Source organism: Crinia signifera, chromosome 4 (genome assembly GCF_055691185.1).
Source record: "Crinia signifera chromosome 4, ASM5569118v1, whole genome shotgun sequence".
Lineage (NCBI taxonomy): Eukaryota > Metazoa > Chordata > Amphibia > Anura > Myobatrachidae > Crinia > Crinia signifera.
In genome coordinates this window covers 25,467,346-25,490,878 of record NC_139220.1, presented here as the reverse complement: position 1 = coordinate 25,490,878, position 23,533 = coordinate 25,467,346, and the positions used below count along the sequence as shown (strand labels likewise).

The 23,533-nt window shown below is 45.3% G+C and overlaps 1 protein-coding gene across 12 annotated transcripts in view; it reads left to right on the top strand.

Moving 5' to 3' along the window:
* Positions 1 to 22,709, top strand: part of TCF7 (transcription factor 7) — a 95,721-nt gene extending 73,012 nt beyond the window's left edge. For 4 of the 12 annotated variants that reach the window (XM_083181439.1, XM_083181438.1, XM_083181441.1 and 1 more), the window contains 6 exons: positions 7,691 to 7,789; positions 8,192 to 8,354; positions 9,650 to 9,757; positions 10,628 to 10,676; positions 14,995 to 15,067; positions 21,812 to 22,709. In XM_083181439.1, the coding sequence (XP_083037565.1) occupies positions 7,691 to 7,789; positions 8,192 to 8,354; positions 9,650 to 9,757; positions 10,628 to 10,676; positions 14,995 to 15,067; positions 21,812 to 22,124 (805 nt within the window). In that variant the 3' untranslated portion in view covers positions 22,125 to 22,709. Of the gene's footprint in view, positions 1 to 7,690; positions 7,790 to 8,191; positions 8,355 to 9,649; positions 9,758 to 10,627; positions 10,677 to 12,734; positions 12,822 to 14,994; positions 15,068 to 21,788 lie in introns of all 12 variants that reach the window. The other 8 variants (XM_083181447.1, XM_083181444.1, XR_014473328.1 and 5 more) reach the window with 7 other exon arrangements.
* The last annotated feature ends 824 nt before the right edge of the window (positions 22,710 to 23,533 follow it).

Here is a 23,533-nt window from a genome sequence, read left to right as displayed (position 1 = left end):
GAATGTCAAGGTTAGCCATCACTGTTCTAGTGGATTGAACCCATTACTGCTTAGCACTGTGTGGGAAATGGAAGCTGTACAACCGGGTGTGTAACATCCAGCCTGATCCACTTGGGATTAAGGAGTTTGCAAACCGCCACATCTGGGGAATGAATTGTGCCGCCGGTTAATGAACCCTGCTCTGTGGATCGGATACAGGCGCCCAGGGTGTGTAGAAGTAGGTAAGGAAGCAGCAATAGAGAAAAAGGGTACTTGTGTATTAGCATGGCGCCCACTAAGCAATTTGCTTAGTGGGCTATTCTGCGTAAGAAAATCGCAACGCATGAGCCATTTAAGTGCCATGCGATGCGATTTTTCTATGTAATTTATTCACTGCTCTCTCAGCCCGGGGGATCTGCATATGGTACTTCATTCATCAGAGCACATTGTAGCCCGGGGGCACATTCCCGCCAACATATACATATGTGTCTTGTTACCAAGGCTTCTTCTAATCTATTGTTACTGGTAGCTCATAACACAACTAGGACGGCTCATTGTTAGCCCATGTGCTTAAGCAAATATAAATATATGTCCATGTCACTGTTGTACCATGGCTGTTAATGCTTCATGTTTAAACTATGGTATGGTAATATCCAGCAGTGTGGGTACCAGTGATTACCTTTTTTGCGAACAGCAGCAGGATATAAAGGAAAGTCAATGAAAATAGTTTGACTGAAGCATTTAACTTTTTTCCATTTTCTTCTAAGTACTTGTACAGTATCTCCATCTTGTGGCATGTTGTGGTATTACACCTTCAGTTATTTGTTCAGTATCCGGATGGCTGGCAGACAATTTATTTATTTATTTACAGTTTCGGTACTTGTGTACTAGCACAGCGCCCACGATAATTAGTCGCCCGATTTTTTATCGCATCGCATGCCATACACCCGATGGCATGCGATGCGATGCGATTTTGACTCATATACGATATTAAATTGTATAAGCACCCTAATGGGTGCTTACAATGCTTAAATGCACCCCCACGCCACCCCCCCAGTATAAACGTGAACCCGAAGCGTGGCGAGCGCAGCGAGCCCGCGAGGGGGGGGGGGGGCGGTACGCGTCCTACGACCTTTTCATACCCGCACTATCCACGTCGGCGTGGAGTTGATTTTATAAAGTGTGTCAACTCCACGCCGACGTGGATAGTGGGGGTATAAAAGGTCGTAGGACGTGTACCGCCGCCCCTCGCGGGCTCGCCCCAGTGGAGCTTACAATCTATATTCCCTACCACATGTACACGCACACAGACATTCTAGGGTTAATTTTTGCTAAGAGCCAATTAGCCTAACAGTATATTTTTGGATTGTGGGAGACCATGTCAAGGTCGACAGTCAAGTGATCACCACCAAAAGGTCGATATGCACAAGGTTGACACAAAAGAAAGAGTGAGACAAGCAAAAGGTCTACATTGAAGAGGTTGACGCGTGAAAAGAGCGACATGCCATTTTTTTTTTAAATGTTATACTTTACCATCCACATCGACTCCAGTGAGGCACATGGTGAGCAAATTGGTCAGTTGTAGACACTGACACCAAAAAAAGGGGGGAAACTCAAGTTGACCTTTTTCATGTCTCACCCTTTGCTTGTGTCAACCTATTGTCAATGTCGACATTGTGCACATCAGCTATCAAGCTAAAGATTGCGACTAGCCATTGTTAGCTATATACAGCACCCGTCTTGTTCTATATTTTTCTTTCTGAGGTGAACTTTTAGTCTGTATAGATGTTCAGGGCCCGTGGTATATCTAGTACTGTCCACATAGTAACATTTTCATGGGGCCCCTCCACAATGATTGTTTTTATTTTTTTATAGCAGTGCCCTAGTTCTTTTTACACACTATAGTAGTGCCCAGTTTATCCCACACAGTACCTCAGTTCATGTCACTGTACTTCCCCCAGTTCATGTTATGCCACAGTGTAGTGCCCCCAGTTCATGTTATGCCACATTGTAGTTCCCCCAGTTCATGTTATGCCACATTGCAGTGCCCCCAGTTCATGTCATGCCACAGTGTAGTGCCCCAGTTCATGTCATGCCACAGTGTAGTGCCCCCAGTTCATGTCATGCCACATTGCGCTGCCCCTAGTTCATGTCATGCCACAGTGTAGTGCCCCCAGTTCATGTCATGCCACATTGCAGTGCCCCCAGTTCATGTCATGCCACATTGTAGTGCCCACAGTCCATGTCATGCCACATTGTAGTGCCCCCAGTTTATGTCATGCCACATTGCGCTGCCCCCAGTTCATGTCATGCCACATTGTAGTGCCCACAGTCCATGTCATGCCACATTGTAGTGCCCCCAGTTCATGTCATGCCCCATTGTAGTGCCCCCACTTCATGTCATGCCACATTATAGTGCCCCCAGTTCATGCTATGCCACATTGTAGTGCCCACAGTCCATGTCATGCCACATTGTAGTGCCCCCAGTTCATGTCATGCCACATTGTAGTGCCCCCACTTTATTTCATGTCCCATTGTAGTGCCCCCACTTCATGTCATGCCACATTATAGTGCCCCCAGTTCATGCTATGCCACATTGTAGTGCCCCCAGTTCATGTTATGCCACATAGTAGTGCATACACTTGATCTTGATGAGTAGTTTGTACACTGTTCTTTATTACTAGCAGTGTATCGTGTGTAGCATATTTATTGAGCAGAGATCACTACAATTTGGCATAATGTGATCTGAAGGAGCAGTGTGTCTTAATATTGGCACTACTACAAGGCATAACATTAACAATGATTGTGTAGGGCATTAAAATGAACAACCTCTGCGGAGAGATGGATCATTCAGGGTGCCTCAAAATGTTGCCACAAAGTTCTGTCAAAATCTTTAGATGGGAAGGGCTGATGAGGGAGAGGAATATAATCTGTCAGTTTCTGAAGGAAGGAAGGATAGAATGTTTACTGGTGATATTACAATCTTATGACCACTAGATGGCACACTCGAGTAACATGAAACTATATTTTATCATGATAACAATTAGAGTTGTTGGGTGACATTCTATGGAATGCGATTTGCCTTTTTTTGCGTTAATTAGACAGCAAAATGGCGATATCGCATTTTTCCTTCAAATCGGCAATTTAATGGGATGCGCTAAGGGACTGAAATCGCATATTATGTGCGTTAAGGCATGCGGACCAAAAGTGCGACATTAATTCGCATTTTTAGCGCATCCAGATGTTTTCGTACAGAAAACTATACAACTCGCTTATTTAATGCTATGCGCATTTGCACATCGCAATTTTTAGGTGTCTAATTATCGCACTTATTTCAGACCAGGGTCTGTTTGGCGAATGAGCCAGAACCCTGCACAGATCGCAATGTTCTGTGCAGGGTTCTGGTGTTAAAATAAAAAAAAAACGGTTAAAATTAAAAAAAAAATGAGCGCGGGGTCCCCCGCCCGAGCATAACCAGCCCTGGGTTTATTGAGCCGGTGCTGGTGACATAAAATCAGGGTCCCCGACAAATCGGGGTCCCCTTGATTTCATGAAACCAGCACCAGGCTCAAGGTCCGGCGCTGGTTCCCAAAATACGGGGGACAAAATGACTAGGGGTCCCCCGTATTTTAAGAACCAGCACCGGACACAACCAGCCAGCAGGGTAATGCCACAGCCGGGGGACACTTATTATATAAGGTCCCGCGGCCAAAGCATTAACCCCCTGGCTGGTCAGCATGGGCAGGGGAAGTGGGGACCCCCCCAATGAAGGGGTCCCCCCCTCCAGGACTTACCAGCCCATGCTGATAGTCCGGGGCTGTCCCCGATGCCCCTGGGCGGTGGGCATCGGGCTGATGAATTGTGTAAAAAAAAAAAGAAGTAAAACTATTGTTTTCTACTGGCGAACTATGAGTCCCAGCAAGCCTACCCCGCATGCTGGGACTTGGAGAACCACAAGTCCCAGCATGCGGGGCATTAAAGGGCCCGCTGGCACTTGTAGTTCTGCAGTACAAAAAATAGTTAAAGAAAACACACTGACACCCTGAAAAATAAAAGTTTAATACACACAGAACACACACACACTGATACTTACCTACCTTGAGCCCGTAGGTCGGTTCCTGGGTCCGGGCTCCGGGGCTCCAGGGCAGAAGAGTCCGGTTCCGGGGCCTTGGTCCTGGTTCCGGGGCTGGTCCTGGGGTTCCGGGGCTCCTGTCCTGAAGAATCCGGGGTCCGGGATCCGAGGTAGTCCCCAGGGGTACCTAAGGAAGGAAATCCTACTCACCTGGTCCCCGGCGACGACCTCGGCATCCTCTCCGGCTGAAGCGCTGCTTCCATCTGGTACCCGGCTTACAGGACTTCACCGGCGCAGAGATGTTTCTTCCTCGGCGTCTCTGGACAGAATGATTTCTGGCCAATCAGGAGCCGAGAAAGTCGGCTCCTGATTGGCCAGAAATCATTCTGTCCAGAGACGCCGAGGAAGAAACATCTCTGCGCCGGTGAAGTCCTGTAAGCCGGGTACCAGATGGGAGCAGCGCTTCAGCCGGAGAGGATGCCGAGGTCGTCGCCGGTGACCAGGTGAGTAGGATTTCCTTCCTTAGGTACCCCTGGGGACTACCTCGGATCCCGGACCCCGGATTCTTCAGGACAGGAGCCCCGGAACCCCAGGACCAGCCCCGGAACCAGGACCAAGGCCCCGGAACCGGACTCTTCTGCCCTGGAGCCCCGGAGCCCGGACCCAGGATCCAGGGACCGACCTACGGGCTCAAGGTAGGTAAGTATCAGTGTGTGTGTGTGTTCTGTGTGTATTAAACTTTTATTTTTCAGGGTGTCAGTGTGTTTTCTTTAACTATTTTTTGTACTGCAGAACTACAAGTGCCAGCGGGCCCTTTAATGCCCCGCATGCTGGGACTTGTGGTTCTCCAAGTCCCAGCATGCGGGGTAGGCTTGCTGGGACTCATAGTTCGCCAATAGAAAACAATAGTTTTACTTCTTTTTTTTACACAATTCATCAGCCCGATGCCCACCGCCCAGGGGCATCGGGGACAGCCCCGGACTATCAGCATGGGCTGGTAAGTCCTGGAGGGGGGGGACCCCTTCATTGGGGGGTCCCCACTTCCCCAGGACCCCTGCCCATGCTGACCAGCCAGGGGGTTAATGCTTTGGCCGCTGTGGCATTACCCTGCTGGCTGATTGTGTCCGGAGCTGGTTCTAAAAATACGGGGGACCCCTAGTCATTTTGTCCCCCGTATTTTGGGAACCAGCGCCGGACCTTGAGCCTGGTGCTGGTTTCATGAAATCAAGGGGACCCCGATTTGTCGGGGACCCTGATTTTATGTCACCAGCACCGGCTCAATGAGCCCGGGGCTGGTTATGCTCGGGCGGGGGACCCCGCGCTCGGTTTTTTTTTTTACTTTGCGCTCTCCTGCAAACGTGCGATTTTCAGACATGAAAATCGCACATTTTCAGGACTAAAGACAGCGCACCAATTCGCCGCAAATCGCACCACTTCGCACTTTTCAGCCTCCAAAACGCATCACATTAAATATGAGAATTTTGACTGAAAAGTGCGATTTGAAAAAGTGCGATTTGCGGCGATGTGGTGCGCTAAAAAAACATGCGCATTTATCTCATCCCATAGAATGTCACCCTCTGTCTCTTATTGCAAAGTTGGGAAATTAAGTTCTTGTGGTCAGTTTTTATAAATGTCACAGTCCGTGTTGAATCCTAGCACTAAAAGTGATTCGTATAGCATCCAGTACCACAGTACTTATAATGCACTGACTGGATATAACGCTGCAGCATTATTACATCGGCATGTGTCCTACATTTACTGTGACAAACATAACCTTTGTGACCATAATTCTCAACTTTTAGCATATGCTTTAAGAAAGAAATGTATTACACACTGAAAACATACATATGACAATATGCCTCATTCAAAAGTGTTAAAACCCCTTATCTGACAATACAACATAATAGTTCCCTAGTTCCTCTTCTGTCACACATTGCTCCATTTCATATTATGCCACCTAGAGACCCCAGTTGTTATTATGCCACACAGTGCCCCTAGTACATATTATACCACACTGTAGTGACCTGATTTGTAGCTTTGTAGAGAACTAAATGACTTGGGTGCAGTGAACCAGGCCCCCTATGTATATGGGCCCCATAGCAAAGGCACCATCTGCACCCACTTTTGCTACCCCTATACTCCCATCGTCCCTTCTGGCTGGTAAATTTACTAAGATGGGTGTTCTATTAAAGATAGGATGTTGTCTATAGCAACCAGTAAGATTCTACTTCTTATTTATATAACACCTCCTTGGTTGTGGCGCGTTGTAGCGCAGTATAATCATGGCTGTGTACATGTGTAGCTGCATTGCTGTATGACATTCATGTCACCCAGCTGGAATGCTTCTCTTGTGTCTGTCTAAGTGCCACTTAGAACTTCTCGAGCTAGTCTAGACAGAAGTAGGCTGGTGATTGCCGGTGGCAACCTCTGTACATATGTATGTATGATTCTTTCCAAAATGTTTGGATTATTGTCTGTTAAAGATAAATTACTTTGATTCAATTCCAAAAGCCACTGGCGTGTTCCGCAGCTGCTCTCCAGGTGTCGGCTGAGATGAATGGAAATATTCAAACCTACATTTAGGACCCATTACATAGTTTCAGGTTTAGCGGTGGATTCTCCCATTGATCAACAACGTTTAACATATGGAAACCTTACCAAAATCATTGTGGTAGCCAGCCTCCTTCACATCATCTGCGTCCTCACCAAGAGCTTCATTTTTGATGCGCATGCTCTCCCTGAGAACGAATTTGAACGCAGGGAGAGTGGATTTCAGTGGGCGTTGCCTGGGAGGTAACAGTGGGCTGGCCTGCCAGAAGTGGGCGTGTCATGTTCAGATGGACAAACTCCTCCAGTTTATTGAAGGACCAATTTATGAGGTGGCTTCTACTGGTCCATGTTAGTGCAATAAGTATGAAGGTTCCACTACCAAAATTCAAGGTGAAATTAAAAAAAAACGCCAGACGTATTATATTATAAATAGCGGCTTTGCAGATGAACCTGCCTTTGAGACAGCATGACATATATACAGACAGACCACTAGGAGATTAGAGACTGTTTTAGAAGAAGCGAGGTAGGTCTAACGGGGGAGAAACTAGTATATAATATCATATAAAAAGATTAGACATTTGTACACAAAATGATTTACAGTCGTGAGTAGCACACCTTAACTATCCCGTAGCATGGTGCTTTAACAAAATGACCCCTGTAGTAGACCACACTCACTTATCATTCCCCTGACCATTCTAGAATTTAGCAGTGCTCCTCACAGTGACTGTTTGTAGGAATATTTTTATTTTATGATTTTCAGAACATTTTTTATAACATTTCAGGATAATAGATCCCTAATCTATAAAAAAGAATGTCTGTCAGAACTCTGATTGGTGTATAGCTGCAGCCAACGACCAGTCAGCATTCTGACAGCCATTCGGCTGGGTACAGAAATGCATCACTGTGATTGGTGCATAGCTGAAGCCATACATGCTGACAGCCAATTACCGACTGAGTACACTCAGGGAGGCAGGTAGAGAATTTTGAACTCAGATTGGTGGATAGTTCCAGTCTTCCACCAATCAGCATGCGGACTGCCATTCAACTTCAGAAAATGTGAATTAAACCTAATTGTTTTGTCGTCACAAGGTTTACCCACCCGCTGATGCTTAGTTCTGGGGTCCACACAACAGTAATCCCTCATGGAGCAATCGGGAATAAAGATATGGACTGCTATGAACGCAATATGTGAGTACACATAGCGGGACGGTTTTTAGCGATTTTTTTTTTTTTGTTATATAACAATGATAGTGTTAAAAAATTATAAGTCACCTTTTCTTATATGACGTTTCAGCCGGATAATAATCAATCAAACCTTGGCGGATTCCCACGCTGCCTTTTTTTTTTTATAATTATTTTTTTCTTTACAGAGGATCAAAAGAGAAAGCCATAATAAATCTCTTTTATTGCACTGCTGTGACATTTATATCGGTGCTCGGTTTCTAATGATAGATTAATAGGGGAGAGATCCTCCAATCAGCTTCCAGCGATCAGAGTATAGAATGTAATAGATACATAAAGAGCGAGAAAGGAGCTAATGTGGGTTTCCCGACCTCATTAACATTTCCCTGTTCTTTGCTTTGTGACCAGGAAACCTCACTCGGAACCAAAACGAGAGAAGGAGCCCAAGAAGCCGACCATTAAGAAGCCCCTCAATGCCTTCATGTTATATATGAAGGAGATGCGCGCAAAGGTTATCGCTGAGTGCACGTTAAAAGAGAGCGCAGCTATCAATCAAATTCTGGGAAGGAGGGTGAGTTTCTGATGCCAAGGAGAGAGGGTCTATGGGTCTGACCGTTTGGTTGTATGGTTACTCCAGTGGCGGATCCAGGGGTGGGGCTGCAGCACAGTCCAAAATTCAAATAGGGGAGCCACGCCCACTGCCAGTGAGTCAAATGGCACTTGGTGGCCGTTGCTGGGCCTCCCCTATTTGAATTTACTGCAGTCTCTCCTGAGGAGCCTCCCCTATGTTACTCCATAGCCATTTATCCCTAAATGAAATTTATAGAGGTCACCCAATGTAGATTAAAGGCAAACGCAACTTTTTAGGGTCCATTTTGCAAATATAACCCTATACTTTGATACGTTTCGGTGCAATGTGTCATCTTGCTAGTACCCATCAGATGTCAACACCCAACACAATGGGCAGACTGCTGGCTCCCCACCAGGGCCGGCGCCACCACTAGGCGGCTTTAGGCACTGGAGGGCGGTACTGAGCAGAAGCAGCAGCAAAGCTCCCGCGGAGGAGAGCAGGAAGAATTAGAAGAAGCTGGGAGCAGGTGAGTGAGCCGGCCCTGCTCCCCACCCATTATTAGTGACTGAGCACCATTAAATATCTATAAGCCCTGTTATATCCATGATCCCTAAGGCTTCCTATTATTGTGAAGTCATTGGGTGCTCAGGTAACCAATAGCAGATATAAGCAGCGGTGGTTCCAGATAATGGGCTGCAGCACAGTTTGAAATTCAAATAGGGGAGAAACACCAACTGCCAGCGAGTCATTTCGGAATGTCAGTTGGTGGCAGTGGGTGTGGCTCCCCTTTTTGAATTTTTAACTGTGCTGCAGCCCCTCCTCTGGATATGTGTCACAACTTCTTTATTAACAGCAAATAAAAACATTCAAGTTTTTAGAACTTGAATCAAATTTAAAGGGAGGGTTCAGTTAGCTGTAAGAGTTGCCGCTAAAACGGTGTGGAAACACCAGCAATGGCGGCTCATCTCACCCCCCTCGCAGTCCAATAATCTCACCCTGGACTCACTGATTTTTCTGGGCAACCCAATGGCCATAGCAGGACACTATTGTCAAGCTGATAGGAAGAGAGGCCGGGACTAGGATGGGCGTGTCCTTTACACAAGGTGGGTAAACGTCCAGATAAGCCAAATACAGGTTACTACTGGTGCTGCGAGGTTGCCGTCCCCTCAGCCTTGCACCCGTGTGGCTTTGTGGGTCACACACACCCCTAGTTACAGCTATGTATATTGCTATGACGCTGCAGAATTTCCCAATATACTGGAGGTTTCGTGACTTATTCACGTGTATTCCCTCAGTGGCACGCATTATCAAGAGAAGAGCAAGCAAAGTACTATGAACTGGCCAGGAAAGAGAGGCAACTCCACATGCAGCTGTATCCGGGCTGGTCTGCGCGTGATAACTATGTGAGTACTGTATCTTTTACATGCCTTGGGGATATGTGTGTGTGTTATACAGTTGGCGTGTGTAATATAGATTGTCTCAAAAGAGCAGTAAAAAAAAAAAAAAAAAAACTTTATTTAAATTGTATACCAGCTACATCATCCATTGATAGTGAATGTACAGTAGTGGTCCCAAACCCGGGACAGGTGGGAGTTGTACACTTACCCCAGTACGCCACATGCCAGCGGAGGCAGAATTTGTACTTAGGTCAGGAGTGGATGTAGACTTTTCATTTAAGGGCGGTGGTTTAACTGTTAATCCTGACTCACAGCACAGCAGCCACTGCCCAGCGGTCTCAGAGCACCCGCGCTTATCATCAGCTCGGCACTCAATCAATCTAGACTGTAGCAGACAGCTTAATCAATGTCAGATCTTTGAACCTGGTAAAGCTGCCATACAGGGAATACAAATAGCAGGGGATAGTGATCACAACCACACAAGTCTAGGGGGGGGGGATCGGGTGTGGTACAGGAGTCCGACAGTCGGGATCCCAACAGTCATTAGCCCGACGTCGGGATCCCGACTGGCCGGACTCAGATAGCGGGGCGAGCGCAACAAAGCCCCTTGCGGGCACGGTGGCTCGCTACGCTCACCACCTATTCTATTCTCCCTCTATGGGGATCATGGACCCCCACAAGGGAAAATAGCAGGTGGCTGTCGGGAACCCAGCTGTCGGTGCTTTGACAGTTGGGACCCCCCCGGCACCCAGGGAGATCGCCCCAGTGCCCCCCCTCCCCCGGATCCGGCCATGACTTGGGTCTCTATGCTGTTAACTCCGGCCATCCAGAACAATATATACACAGCAAATACATATTTCTTGTTCATTTTTACAGGGCAAAAAGAAACGAAGAACCAGAGAAAAACATCAGGATTCCAGCTCAGGTGAGGATTTCATGTCCAACGTTATCGTACGACTTAGACGTTTTCCATATGTCTTAATGTGGATCTCTCTATAATTAAATGCAATGTGTATCCAAGATTTAAATTAGGTTTCTATCTGAAGGTGCAGCGGGAGGTCCAAATAGGTGGGAAGGGGCGTGGCTCTATGATCTGTGGTCCTCCCCTCCATGACATCATGCCTAGAATTGCTGCAGGGACGGGGATGCAGTGACATCATTTGTTACCCCTCCCCTCTCTGTCCTCCCGGAATTCAGTATCCCAAAGTTGTTAGTGATGAGTTGTGGACGGGCGCAACTAGAGCTGTAATGTGTATCCGGAGCGTGGAAGCTAATATAAATCTATTTGTAACATAACGGGAGAAATTCAAGATGGGCGTTCTGTTTCACATAGAAGCTACTTCTTATTTATTTAGCACCCTCTAGAAGATAATAGATAGCGTCTGATTTGAACCTCCCATGTGAAACAGAATGCCCATCTTAGTGAATTTCCCCCCTACGTGACTACCGGCACTTTTTTTCTCAGCAGAAACAGCAAGAGGCGTAACTGTATAATAAATCGCCAAGGTGATCACAATAACTTCTTATACAGCGAGGAAGCTTTTACTCCCGTCCTATGTATAACACTAGGGCGAGCACAAAGTCCAGGGACCACATGCCGGCACCTCCCAGGTTAAGAATGCACAATAAACTGTTAACGATGATACATGGAAGCACGGAGAGCACAACGGGCCAATATGCAATATTTGTAAACAGATTCAAAGTTAATGGGGTAAATTTAAAGTTTTGGACGCATGACCCACATGTACCGAGCTCCGGATTATTCTATTTTCAATAGATTAGGCCTGGTAGGCAATGGCAACTGAAGATGGCATTGTCTTGTAGAAGCCTATGGGCTGCTTTTCGCAATGTGCACTGAGAGGGATCAAATCAGATCCCTCCCAGCGCCCTTATATCGCAAAGCACAGCTTATATCAGGACAGCTGTCCTTTGTGATTCTGACCGCGTTATTAACGCTGGTATGTACCCAATAACTGTCTGGATGTATCACATCCATAATGCAATGCTCAGTACATCCCATATGATATATCAGATATATATCGCAGATATATCGGCACATCGTTCTCTGTGTCCAGGCTATCCATCGACCGACTGTACAGCCGCTGTAGGAGCCACCGGTGATTGACAGGTCAGTGGGTGGGCTCATGCAAATACGCCTGCCCAGTTTTGATGTCAATCACCACGGATCGGGCAGTATGTACGGAGAACGCTGCCCGATTCGTCTGTAGATTATCTATTAGTGCAGGACTGGCCAACCTGTGGCTCTCCAGATGTTGTCAAACTACAAATCCCATCATGCCTTGCCACAGATTTGCTGTAAGTGACTGTTAAAACTGTGGCAAGGCATGCTGGGATTTGTAGTTTCACAACATCTGGAGAGCCACAGTTTGGCCTGTCCTGTACTAGTGTGTACCCGGCTTAAGAGTTTTCATTATACAAGTGGTCAGGTAAAACCCTTGCATTTTTTATTTGTCAATGGATTACTTAATTATGTAAGTGTGTTTTTACTACACATATCTATTGTAAAATGCTTTCAGGTGGTTAAATATAACCCAGAGTTTTAGGATATATGAAACGTGTGTGTATACATAATATGTGCCCCAGTGATGTGGATTATGACATCATAGAGCAATGTTAAAACACCAAAGCACGCCGTTCCTGTATCTCAAATACACAAAAATTTGAATTGAGAACATTCAGTGCAGTTTTGGGGAGTGATATCATGATTTTTAAACAAAACAGACCGCATAGAAACAAACAAAAGTAAGGGTATCCTTACTTTTTTATTACTAAATGGATGATGTATATTTACTATACATCAATGTTAAACAAGTCTTTCCTGACTGGGGTTTATAACAATAATATGTAATCTAGTACAAGGCCAGTACCCCCAACAGGTCATGTTTTCAGGATTTCTTTTAATCGTCCACAGGTGAGTTGATTTGTTTTGCTGGGTCAGTAATTATCCCACCTGTTTCCACAGACAGAAATGCTGAAAACATGACCTGTTGGGGGTACTTGAGGACTGGAGTTGAAAACCCCTGCACTATGACATTGGAGGGGTAATCAGGTAACATTTCTACTGAGGTATACATTGTGACAGAGGCGCTCACTCATATGGCAGCACCAACTGAGTAACTTGTATATGCTAGCAGTTGTTTTGACTTCCAAGAAAAAGTAAAGCTATCCAATTTGTAACATTTAATAAAAAAATAAAAGATTATTTTTAAGACACTTTGGGGGTTATTCAGCACTGATCATTTGGCTGCTCAATTGCATAGGTCTGCAATCAGGACAATGCCGCCTAGCCTACGATTTTTTCCAGTGTGCGCAGTCTGTGCGGTACCCAGGACTTACTCAGCGGCTGCGATAGAAACAGGCTGATCGGGGCCGGGGCTGATGTCACATGACTTCCCTTCAAACACCTGCACACTCCTGCATTTTCCCTGACACTCCCCAAAACTGCCAGTTACCACCGACAAATGCCAGTTTCCTGTCAATCAATTTGAGTATGGCCAGTGATTAAAACATGCAGGATTTAAACTTTGGCTGGTCTCGCACATCTATACTACACACGATAGACATGCGCAGTTTCATTGATTATCAACCTAGCCTGTGAAGTCGCAGCCTTGCGATCAGGTTTGAATAACCCCCTGTATACTAGATGTTCTAGAAACTGTTGTACACACACACCTGACATCACCAGTGGTCCTTGGCCTTGTAGCACCAGCATAGATTTTGCTTCTGGACCCTTGCACTTGATCTCCTATTTTGGTGGATTGGGACATCGGTCATGAATACTATGAAGCAGGTTTTAATATACTTCAAAAGAAATGCAAAACCTTCCATGTCACCTTGTTACGCCAGGCCCTACTATCTAAGTCCTCAGGTGCTGCAGTTGCCCATAGAACAGGACAGAAGAACAAGAGCCATCTTAATGTATAGACAAACTGGGCAGATGATCAGGGCCCCACGTTCTAAGGTCCTTCAAAGAAGAAGGGTATCGTCCTCCAAGGCTCTGAACTTCTTGGGAGGCAGGTAGAGAACAGGTTGGCACTTTATTAAAACAGTCCTAGATGTAGTTAAGCAAAATGTAATGTACCTATGCCTTCCCAACTGTAGGGGGTTTATTTACTAACAAAAACAATGGTATATATTCAATTGATGCTGGATCCATTATTCAATGCAGCAGCCAAATCCGACGTCAGATTTTGCTGCTGATTGGCCAGATTTGGCTGCTGATCTGCTGGCATGGGGACTCGGTGAGTGCAGCGGCGGGAGATGGCGTGAGGCAGCAGGACTGAGCCTGCACAGTGCTGGTTGAGCTGCTCTCACATGGCCTGGCGGCGTGTGGGTATGGGAGTCGGCAGGTGGGTATGGGAGTCGGCTGGAGGGTGCAGGTGGCGGCGGACAGGAGGACGGCACTGTGTAAGCTGCTGCTCACCCAGCGCGGTCCTCTCCACCTCAGTCCTCCGGCATCTCTTTATGTCGCATCGAGAATGACGGAAACATTGTGTTTCCATCAAAAGCAGGTGGATTAGCAGCTATTCTGTCAATCCACCTGGTTTGCGGCAGGTCGGTACATTTCAACCTGCCCCAAAAAAACAGCCAGCACTGAATAGGTCGGAACCCCGATCTATTCATGTTGAAAACTGACGTCTTTTCGGCAAGACGGCAGTTTCGACAGTGATTGAATATACCCCAGTGTGTAGTAACTCATAGAAACTTGTTCTAATCAGTCTGGAAACAGGAGGCCCATACACAAGTTAAAAAGTCCTAGGTCACTTACTGGCCTCATGTAGAGAATGGGTGCCCATATACAGGCAGATCAGTCCTCCTCGGCCACTTGGTTCTCATGCCGACTGTTTCGGGTCCAATGGGGCCAGACTAGTGTGCACACCCAGCCACTATAGAATTGGCAGCCATTTTCTGGCCCATAAATGGGATGAATGTGGCCCGGTTTGGTCTAAAACCACCAGTTTAACTAGAAGCAAATGTCTGATTGGTCGCTGTAGGGTTACCGCACCTGTGTTGTACGTAGTTTATAAATACCGACCATTCCTATGTACTGCGCTCATGTCTTCCCTTCCAGAGTAAGGTTTGTATTAGTGGTAAGTTTACGGTGTTGTTTCTGCATCTTTATGTCTGTGTCTTAAGGTTTCAAGTGGCTAAATTATATGTTGCATCTTTTCTTCCCTCCTTTGTGTGCCTATACCTCCCCCTGCGCATGTTTCTATACTCAGATCCTGGCTCCCCTAAGAAATGCAGAGCTCGCTTTGGCCTCAACCAACAAACGGACTGGTGCGGCCCATGCAGGTGTGTATGACGAACCGTAGTGTCCGCTTCCGTAGCTTTCCTTCCTTCACTCTTTTGCACGCTCTCGTCTAACAGTGCTTGCTTGTCGTAGAGCGTAATGCCAATGTCTAACACCTGTTGCCTGGCTTTTAATAGCGCTGCACGCCAAAAGTCGTATGTACCTGTAAATAATTGTATTGAATATATATCGAATATGGGGGAGATGTACCAAAGCTTGGAGCCAGATAAAGTAGAGCAGGCATGTCCCAAACTATGGCCCTCCAGCTGTTGTGAAACTACAAGTCCCATCATGCCTTGCCACAGCTTTGCTATTAGGAATTACTGAAACTATGGCAAAGCATGCTGGGGTGTGTAGTTTCACAACAGCTTGGACATGCTTGAAGTAGAAATAGAGAAAGTACCACCTAGTCCTCTCCTAACTGTCATTTTTCAAACACAGGGGCAGATGTATTAAGCTTTAACAAGAGATAAATCCAAGGGTGATAAGGAGAGATAAATGTCCAGCCAATCACCTGCTAACTGCCATGTTACAGGCTGTGTTTGAAAAAATTCAGTAAGGAGCTGATTGGCTGGACGTTTATCTCTCCTTATCACCCTTGCATTTATCTCTTGTTAAGGCTTAATACATCTGCCCCAATGCTGGTAAAATGGTAGCTGATTGGCTTGTACTTGATTGATTTTGATTGATCTCCGGGAGGGTGGAGGGAGGTGTATACATACTCGCCAGGCAGCAAAAATACGCTGCTTATGGAGCCAATCTGAATCAAAGCCCTTGATCTCTTTCCAATGTTCGATACATCTCTCCTACTAAATTTTTTTTGTGATACCTAATGTACAGTGTGATTAGCTGTAGTTGAAAGCTGCATTTTCACCTAAAATGGAGAATGTTTTCTTTGCCACTAAAATGGCTGCAGACCTGAGGGTGTGAGCAGGAGGACCAATGAGAAGCTGTAATGCCGGAGACTGCGCAAGCTCCTGTTTTCAGCTGATAATGTTAAACGAGTCATGGAGCAGCATTTAGCTGCAGAAGGGGGTGCCACTATCAGGAGCATTGCTGGGCCCCCTCAGAAAAATTTGGGCAAGGACTTGGCAATTCCTTTGGTAGTCTTCCGTGTTTTCACTTTACTCCACACTGGGTGCAGGATGCAATAGCGTCTGAGGTTCAGGTAGTCAATTGAACTCAGACTTTTTTTTTTTAAAGCGGCTTTGTGTTGTCTTGTAAATGATTGCCGCTTTAAAAAAAAAATTCAGCCGTTATCAGAGCTGCATATTCATTATTTGGGAAAGCGTCTGCGCTAAATGTTTCATGACAGGAATCGCTTGCTTTTGTGTGTTCATTTGCCATTTTTATTAACATGTATATCACACCAATCAGCTCGCTTTATGTAGGGTGAGAACAGCTGTTTCTGGACAATTTAAGAATCCCTGCAATTCACCATTAATACCCCTTTCACACTTGCAAAAATATCCCGGGTTTTTGCACATGAAAGCGCATCAACCCGGGATTTAGCTCAGTGTGAAAGGGTCCTAAAAGAGTATCCTGGGATGAACATCCCGGGATTGCTACTTAGGTCCAGACCTGGGTAGATTCCAGAATCTACCTGGGATGTGGTCAGTGTGAATGGTCCCGTAGCCGGGATTGGGTTCACGGGACTTTAAAAAGCTGCTGATTGGAGCTTTCTTGGGCCCACAAATGCTGATGTCATCTTTCAGAGGCCTGGGGTCCATTTCTAATGACACGCATATGTATTTGCAGGGATTCCCGGGATCAGTGTGAATGGGGCTGTCCCGGGTCGATCCCAGGTCTGAGTGCAGTGTGAAAGGGTACATTCCCGGGTAGAGTCCCGGGAAGCATCCGGGAACACATTCCCAGGTATGACCCGTCTCTGCGAGTGTGAAAGGGGTATAATAGAGATATCTGCAGATCTATCGATCTGCCCAATCCGTCGGGACTAGGGTGACCAACTCATCCCTTTTAATCCGGGACACATATTAATTACACAGGTTCTGTGGCTGGCTTTCACCTGGTTTTAAACTGCCACACCTCAAGACTCCATTTCACCTGCTTTTAAACTGCCACAGAACCTATGTAATTAATATGTGTCCCGGATTAAAGGGATGAGTTGGTAACCCAGGTCAGGACTGACATAAAAAATGGGCCCCCACAGTCTAACCCCTCCAGCCTGCAGCCTAACTAATGTCGACATTCCAACAATGTTGACATTTCACTTGTTAACATTGTAATGTCAACATTAAAGAAAATTCTCATTAGTTATTCCGTTACTACTGCAAATTGCAGCGGTAACAGATACCGGTAATGGGGACAAATTGCTTAATTAATTGGCTCTATTGTCTGAGAGACACTGTACATAGGGACTGATTCAGGCATGTTCCTCACTTTACGGCTGTCTGGACTCACGCGCAAGTGCTCACTACCCCATAGGGCAAATTTGGGCTGAAATCAGAGGCGTAGGTTCAGGTGCCGTTGCTGGCATAGAAACTCCCCAGGAATGGCACATCTCACACTTGACCCCTAATTGAATGGAGCCCTGGGTTAGTTCACCTCCCTGTCATTCAGCTGTGATTGTCGGTCACTGCTGTTTGTTGTAGCAACATTTGATTCAAGCATTCCTCATACTGATCAATGTTTTTCTCTATTCATGTCATTAAATCGGTTCCTGATTAAACGCTGCTCATTAATCCGTGTGTTCAGCAGGTGGAACCTGTCCACCGGGATTTCGATGTAATTACTATGTTGCTGATAAAATGACAGGATATGTCATTCTGTTGTTACCAGCTAGTAAAACCTGCTCAGACATCCAGAGGATTATCTCCTTTGATGACCTGCGCTAACTAATTGTTTTTGCAGGGTGAATGTTTGAGGCAAGCTGTCTGGTGCTAGACTGCCCCTCGCTGTCTGGCATCTCTCTGCCTAGAAGAGAAACCCGGAGGATCTTGTAATAGAACTGCGTGAACAGCAGAAGCAGACAGATATACTGGGCAGGATGCGATACAATCCGCCACTTATCTGGTACAGACCGGCGTTAATAATGCTGGTCTGTACACAGAAATGCCATTAAAATTTAAGTGCTAGATGATGCATGTGCTGTGGAGGGCACTGGGAGGGATCTGATTAGATCCCTCTCAGGTAGAATGCGTTAAGAAGCCCATAGACTACTAGGATTAAGCTTGGAAAGTATCCAGAGCTTGGTAAATGTAAATGTGTCAAAAACTCAAAAAAGTTAGTGTAATTTTTACTTTAGTACATCCCGCCCATCCTTATTTTTTAAAAAAACGAACAATGTCCCAGCTGCTAATGGTCTTACTTTTGGACGAATGTCAGCTCATAAGCTCAGTTTAAAACTTTGAGCAGCAGTTATATTTGGAAATCCTGCCGCTAGCCAAGCCCCGTGTACTCGCTTTAGATAGGTTGTCAAAGAAATGATGTCAAAGGTTACTTGACTGTGACGTCTGTACAGCAGGGGAGCCCAAACGTCTTCACTGGAAGCAGAGGCCTCTGGGAGGTACACCCTTGCCTGGAATGCTATATCGAGAAAATGACCCGGAGATGCAATTTCAATTAGTTACGTTGCACCCTATATGTACTTATATGCCAACCCAGATCCCCCCACTTATGTTTACATGCCAACATTGAACCGCCAGTAGATAGAAACAACAAGGGCATACCAACCAGGCGTGCGCAATTAAAACAGAGTGCAGCTAGTGTGAATTCACCACTGGTATAACATCCAGGAAAATACCACCATAGGAATACAATAGACAAAAAAAGGTGTTGCACACACAACGCTCAGTGTATAGCCTTAAGACACAGTAAAAATAGACAGAGATATCACCATTTGTTTCCAAACAGGTTTTTTCACTGGAGATTTCTCAGTAACAGGATTAATATCTGAAAAGATAACCACCAAATCTCACATTGCATGTGAGTGGGTGGAATAGAGAAATAACATAGTGCAGATTATCCTTGGTTAAAAATGAAATTTAATATAAGTCCGCACTTACAAATGGTAGACTTTTAACATAGCATAGGTGATAAACCCCTCAGGCAAAGCTGCTAGCAGTCAGATGGATCAGGCACAAACAACATCGATAGGTCCATATACCAGTCCGGAACCAGAAGATGGATGACCTCTTCTGTACACCAGGTGGATCGCCAGACAGCCTCTTCTTCCTGGGGAGTCTTCACTAAACACTCAACGCGTTTCGATAGTCTTCTTCAGGAGAGGGCATACACTCTTGAAGAAGACTATCGAAACGCCCAAAACGTAGCTACGCCACTGATATCTCTGTCTTTTTTTACTGTGTCTTAAGGCTATACACTGAGCGCTGTGTGTGCAACACCTTTTTTTGTCTATAAAATTGAACCGCCCACAGGCCGTTCCCACAGTGACATCACCAGACCATGCTTCTGGGCAGTTACCAGTACACCTTCGGAGTCTAGGGCTCCAGAGGAATCCCGAACAGGCCAGGGGACATTTAGCTGTATGTGGGGAAGCGTTTATCACTCCTGCTTTACAGGATCTTAGAAAAGGTAGAAGGATATTCGTTCCCAGAAATGTGAATGTATGTGTCTATATCACCTTCAGAGGTTTCATGCTCTAAGTAGCATTTCACTCGTGTCAGCACCATGGTGACTGGAACATTGTCGACACATGCCGGATATGTGACCAAAACACACATTTTGGTCATGTGAACCAATCAGACCTTTGCTTTAATCTACTCACCATATTCAGTTTGTTGCCTTGGGTAACAGCAACTTTGTTCCTGTGGACCAGATATGGCGGGGAATTAATGTTTGTGATTTGATGGTGTTGTAACTATAGTGGGTGCAAAGATGCACCATTGCCATGGGGCCCAGGTTATAAGGTTGCATATCCATTTCCCATGTAATGTGTCATCATCTGATCTGCTCATTGAAGAGCACTATAATGTTATATAAGAAGAACTGAGGCACTGTAATGTGGCATAATATGAGACGGGACACTGTAATGTGGCATAATATGAGACAGGACACTGTAATGTGGCATAATATGAGACGGGACACTGTAATGTGGCATAATATGAGACGAGACACTGTAATGTGGCACAATATCAACTAGAGGCCACTGTAATGTGTCATAATCGGGTCTGCTCACTGAAGAGCATTATACGGTTACATAAGAAGAACTGAGGCTCTGTAATGTGGCATAATATGAGACGGGACACTGTAATGTGGCATAATATGAGACGGGACACTGTAATGTGGCACAATATCAACTAGAGGCCACTGTAATGTGTCATAATCGGGTCTGCTCACTGAAGAGCATTATACTGTTACATAAGAAGAACTGAGGCACTGTAATGTGGCATAATATGAGACGGGACACTGTAATGTGGCATAATATGAGACGGGACACTGTAATGTGGCATAATATGAGACGGGACACTGTAATGTGCACAATATCAACTAGAGGCCACTGTAATGTGTCATAATCTGACCTTCTCATTGAATGGCACTATAATGTTACATAAGCAGAACTAGGGCACTGTAATGTGGCGTAATATGAACTGGAGGGCACTCTAATGTGGCACAGTATCAACAGGGGGCACTGTAATATGGCAAAAGATGAACTGACGACATTGTATTGCATAATTTGAATTCGGGATACTGTGTGGCATCATGTAAACTAGGGCACTACAGTGGGGCATAACATGAACAACTGCTGTGTAGAGGCATCTCTCAAGAAGCACTGGGACAGGGGCTCCTTCAATATGTTGCTATGGGGCCCACAAAATGAGAGTGGATTAGATACAGCAGAGGCAGAAACAACTACAATAACCATTTATAAATAATGAACCTGCCATCTCATTGTATCACCCGGCTGCCTTTACAGAGGGCGTTTGGGTTGGTGTCATATAGAAATGAGCTTCAGCATTACCCCCCTCATTGTTCTCCCTTTTATATCCACAGAGGGCTATGGCGGGGTAACGGCACTGGTAGAGGGGCGATACTGTTAGTTTGCGGACTTATACCAGTGGCTTTTTCTTGGGAGTCAAAACAACTCTGTGCGCTCAGAATATGATTTACACAACGTTGTCCTCTTCCCTAGAGAAATACCCTGCCAGTTCCAAGTCAATGAGATTATAAATATCGTGTATGTATTATACATTTCATGAAGACATGTCACCTCCTCCTCCTCCTCCCTTTATCTTTACTCCAAGGCTGTCGTGTTGGTTTCACTATTCCACCGCAGTTGTTTTTCTTTTTGGGTAACTTCTCATCGAGAGAAACCAGTCCACTCTTTTTTTTAAAGTAAATTTTTTATTTTTTTCTGTTGGGGGCAGATTAACTAAAACTCGGAGACAAAGTTGAGAGAGAGAGAGATACAGTACCAACCAATTACCTCCTATTTGTCTTTACAAATAATGTAAAATGGAAGTTAGGAGCTGATTGGCTGGTCTTTTTCTCTCCATAGACCCCTCCATGTCTTACAATGGGATTTCTCAAACCTTCCAAAGAGGAAAAGTGGAGGTGGTGTCTGCAGAGACCAATCAGAATTTAGCTAGTACACTTCATGAAATGATAGAATCTGGTTGTCCTCTATAGAAGGTTTGAGAAACCTCCCGCAATGTTTTTTCAGTCGGGCCGTTGGATATTTTATATTTGTAAAATCTTGTGAAATATTAATATTAAAATGATGGATTCACCCTTTATTTACAGATAACTCTCTTCACTGTTCTTAGGAGGAAAAAGAAGTGCATTCGGTACTTACAAGGAGAAGGACGCTGCGACAGCCCAGCTTCTTCAGATGGAAGTGCTATAGACTCTCCTCCTTCCCCAGTGACTGCGCTTCAATGCATAGCCAATCCAGCTTATCCTTCCAGCAAGCTTACCTGCCCCGCCGTCTCTGCACCACGTGAGCAAAACTATTCTCTGCCCGAGTCTCACGAAGCCACACACATACCCACGGGACATAAAGGTGTGGTCTCGCCTCACCTACCTGATGCTTCTGAAGAGTCCACGGCCGGAGCCAGTCCCAACATCGGGACCACGTAGCATTTTCGATGATCCCTTGAGACAATTTTAATGCTGCATCGGATGCCTTTGTTTTTTTAAATGAAAGTGGTACGAAGACTGTCTGCAGGCGGAGCACCGTGTTTTTTGTCTACCTTTAGCCAAATCGGGAAGAAACAATCGATTGATGGAGAGGACGATGATCAAAGCTTTTTTATAATTCTGCCAATGGCCTAAGTTTTCAAAAATACATTTTATAGCGTTTTACAGAAGACAATCTATTAGTATTATCTCGTATTTCAGTTTTTAATTTCCAAAGTATACTTTTTTGCAGTATTGTTTACACAAGACTGGTCAAACAAGATTTATTATATAAAAAAAAAGAAATAGCACTTGAAGTATGTATTTGGTTGTGATGCACTGTGCCATACGGTAATATGGCGAGCTACTCCACACAGCATAAAAATTGTAAGATTAGTATAAAGCCCCCTTCGCTCCCATTGTCTCCTAATTGGGTTTGTATCTTTATTGGATTTTACCTAATCCAAGTGTGTTTTGTTGTTCTTATTTGAGATGAAATGATTGGTTTGGCAACAACCATTGGGGCAGATTTATTAAGCCTTAACATGAGATAAATGCAAGGGTGATAAGGAGAGATAAACGTCCAGCCAATCAGCTCCTTACTGACTTTTTTCAAACACAGCCTGTAACATGGCAGTTAGCAGGTGATTGGCTTGACGTTTATCTCTCCTTAGCACCCTTGCATTTATCTCTTGTTAAGGCTTAATACATCTGCCCCCTTGTACCTATTTTTTAGCTCCACTCCGGTTCTCAAGGCACACTGACAGTTCGGGTTTTATTGTTGAGGACCACCGCTTTAGCCAATGGTGGTCCGTGTTGTTCAAATGACCAACAAGGCATTGACAATATTATTTTGGGAAGGAAAATAAGATCTATTCAGTTGGATGGAAAATCTAAGGTGATTTCATTTGCCATGCCATGTGGTGTCCGGCTGGGTATATTGTGCCAACATCGCAAAGTTCTATGCTCATCTCTATGGGGTGTGGTGGAAAATGTGGTTTTGGTGTGGTTCCCGGAATGGCACATTGCGATGATGCTGATGATTTGAATTCCGCCTAAGTCTGAATGTCCCCCAACAGCATTTCCTTGAAAGGAGTATTTGGCGGGTTTATAGATTCGGGATATGGTCATCTGGTCGACCTAAAGATGATCGTCAGTCATTAGGTCGACACCACTAGGTCGACATATTGAAAGGTCGACATGGGTCTAGGTCAACATGGGACAAAGTCGACACATGCATTGGGTCAATGTGGTCTAGGTCGACAGTCAAAAGGTCAACATGGTGTTTTTCACTGTTTTTTGAGCCGACATGTGCTGACAGGCGGTATTTCATGCCCTACCATCCACTAGGCCGTGGTGGGAGAATAAAA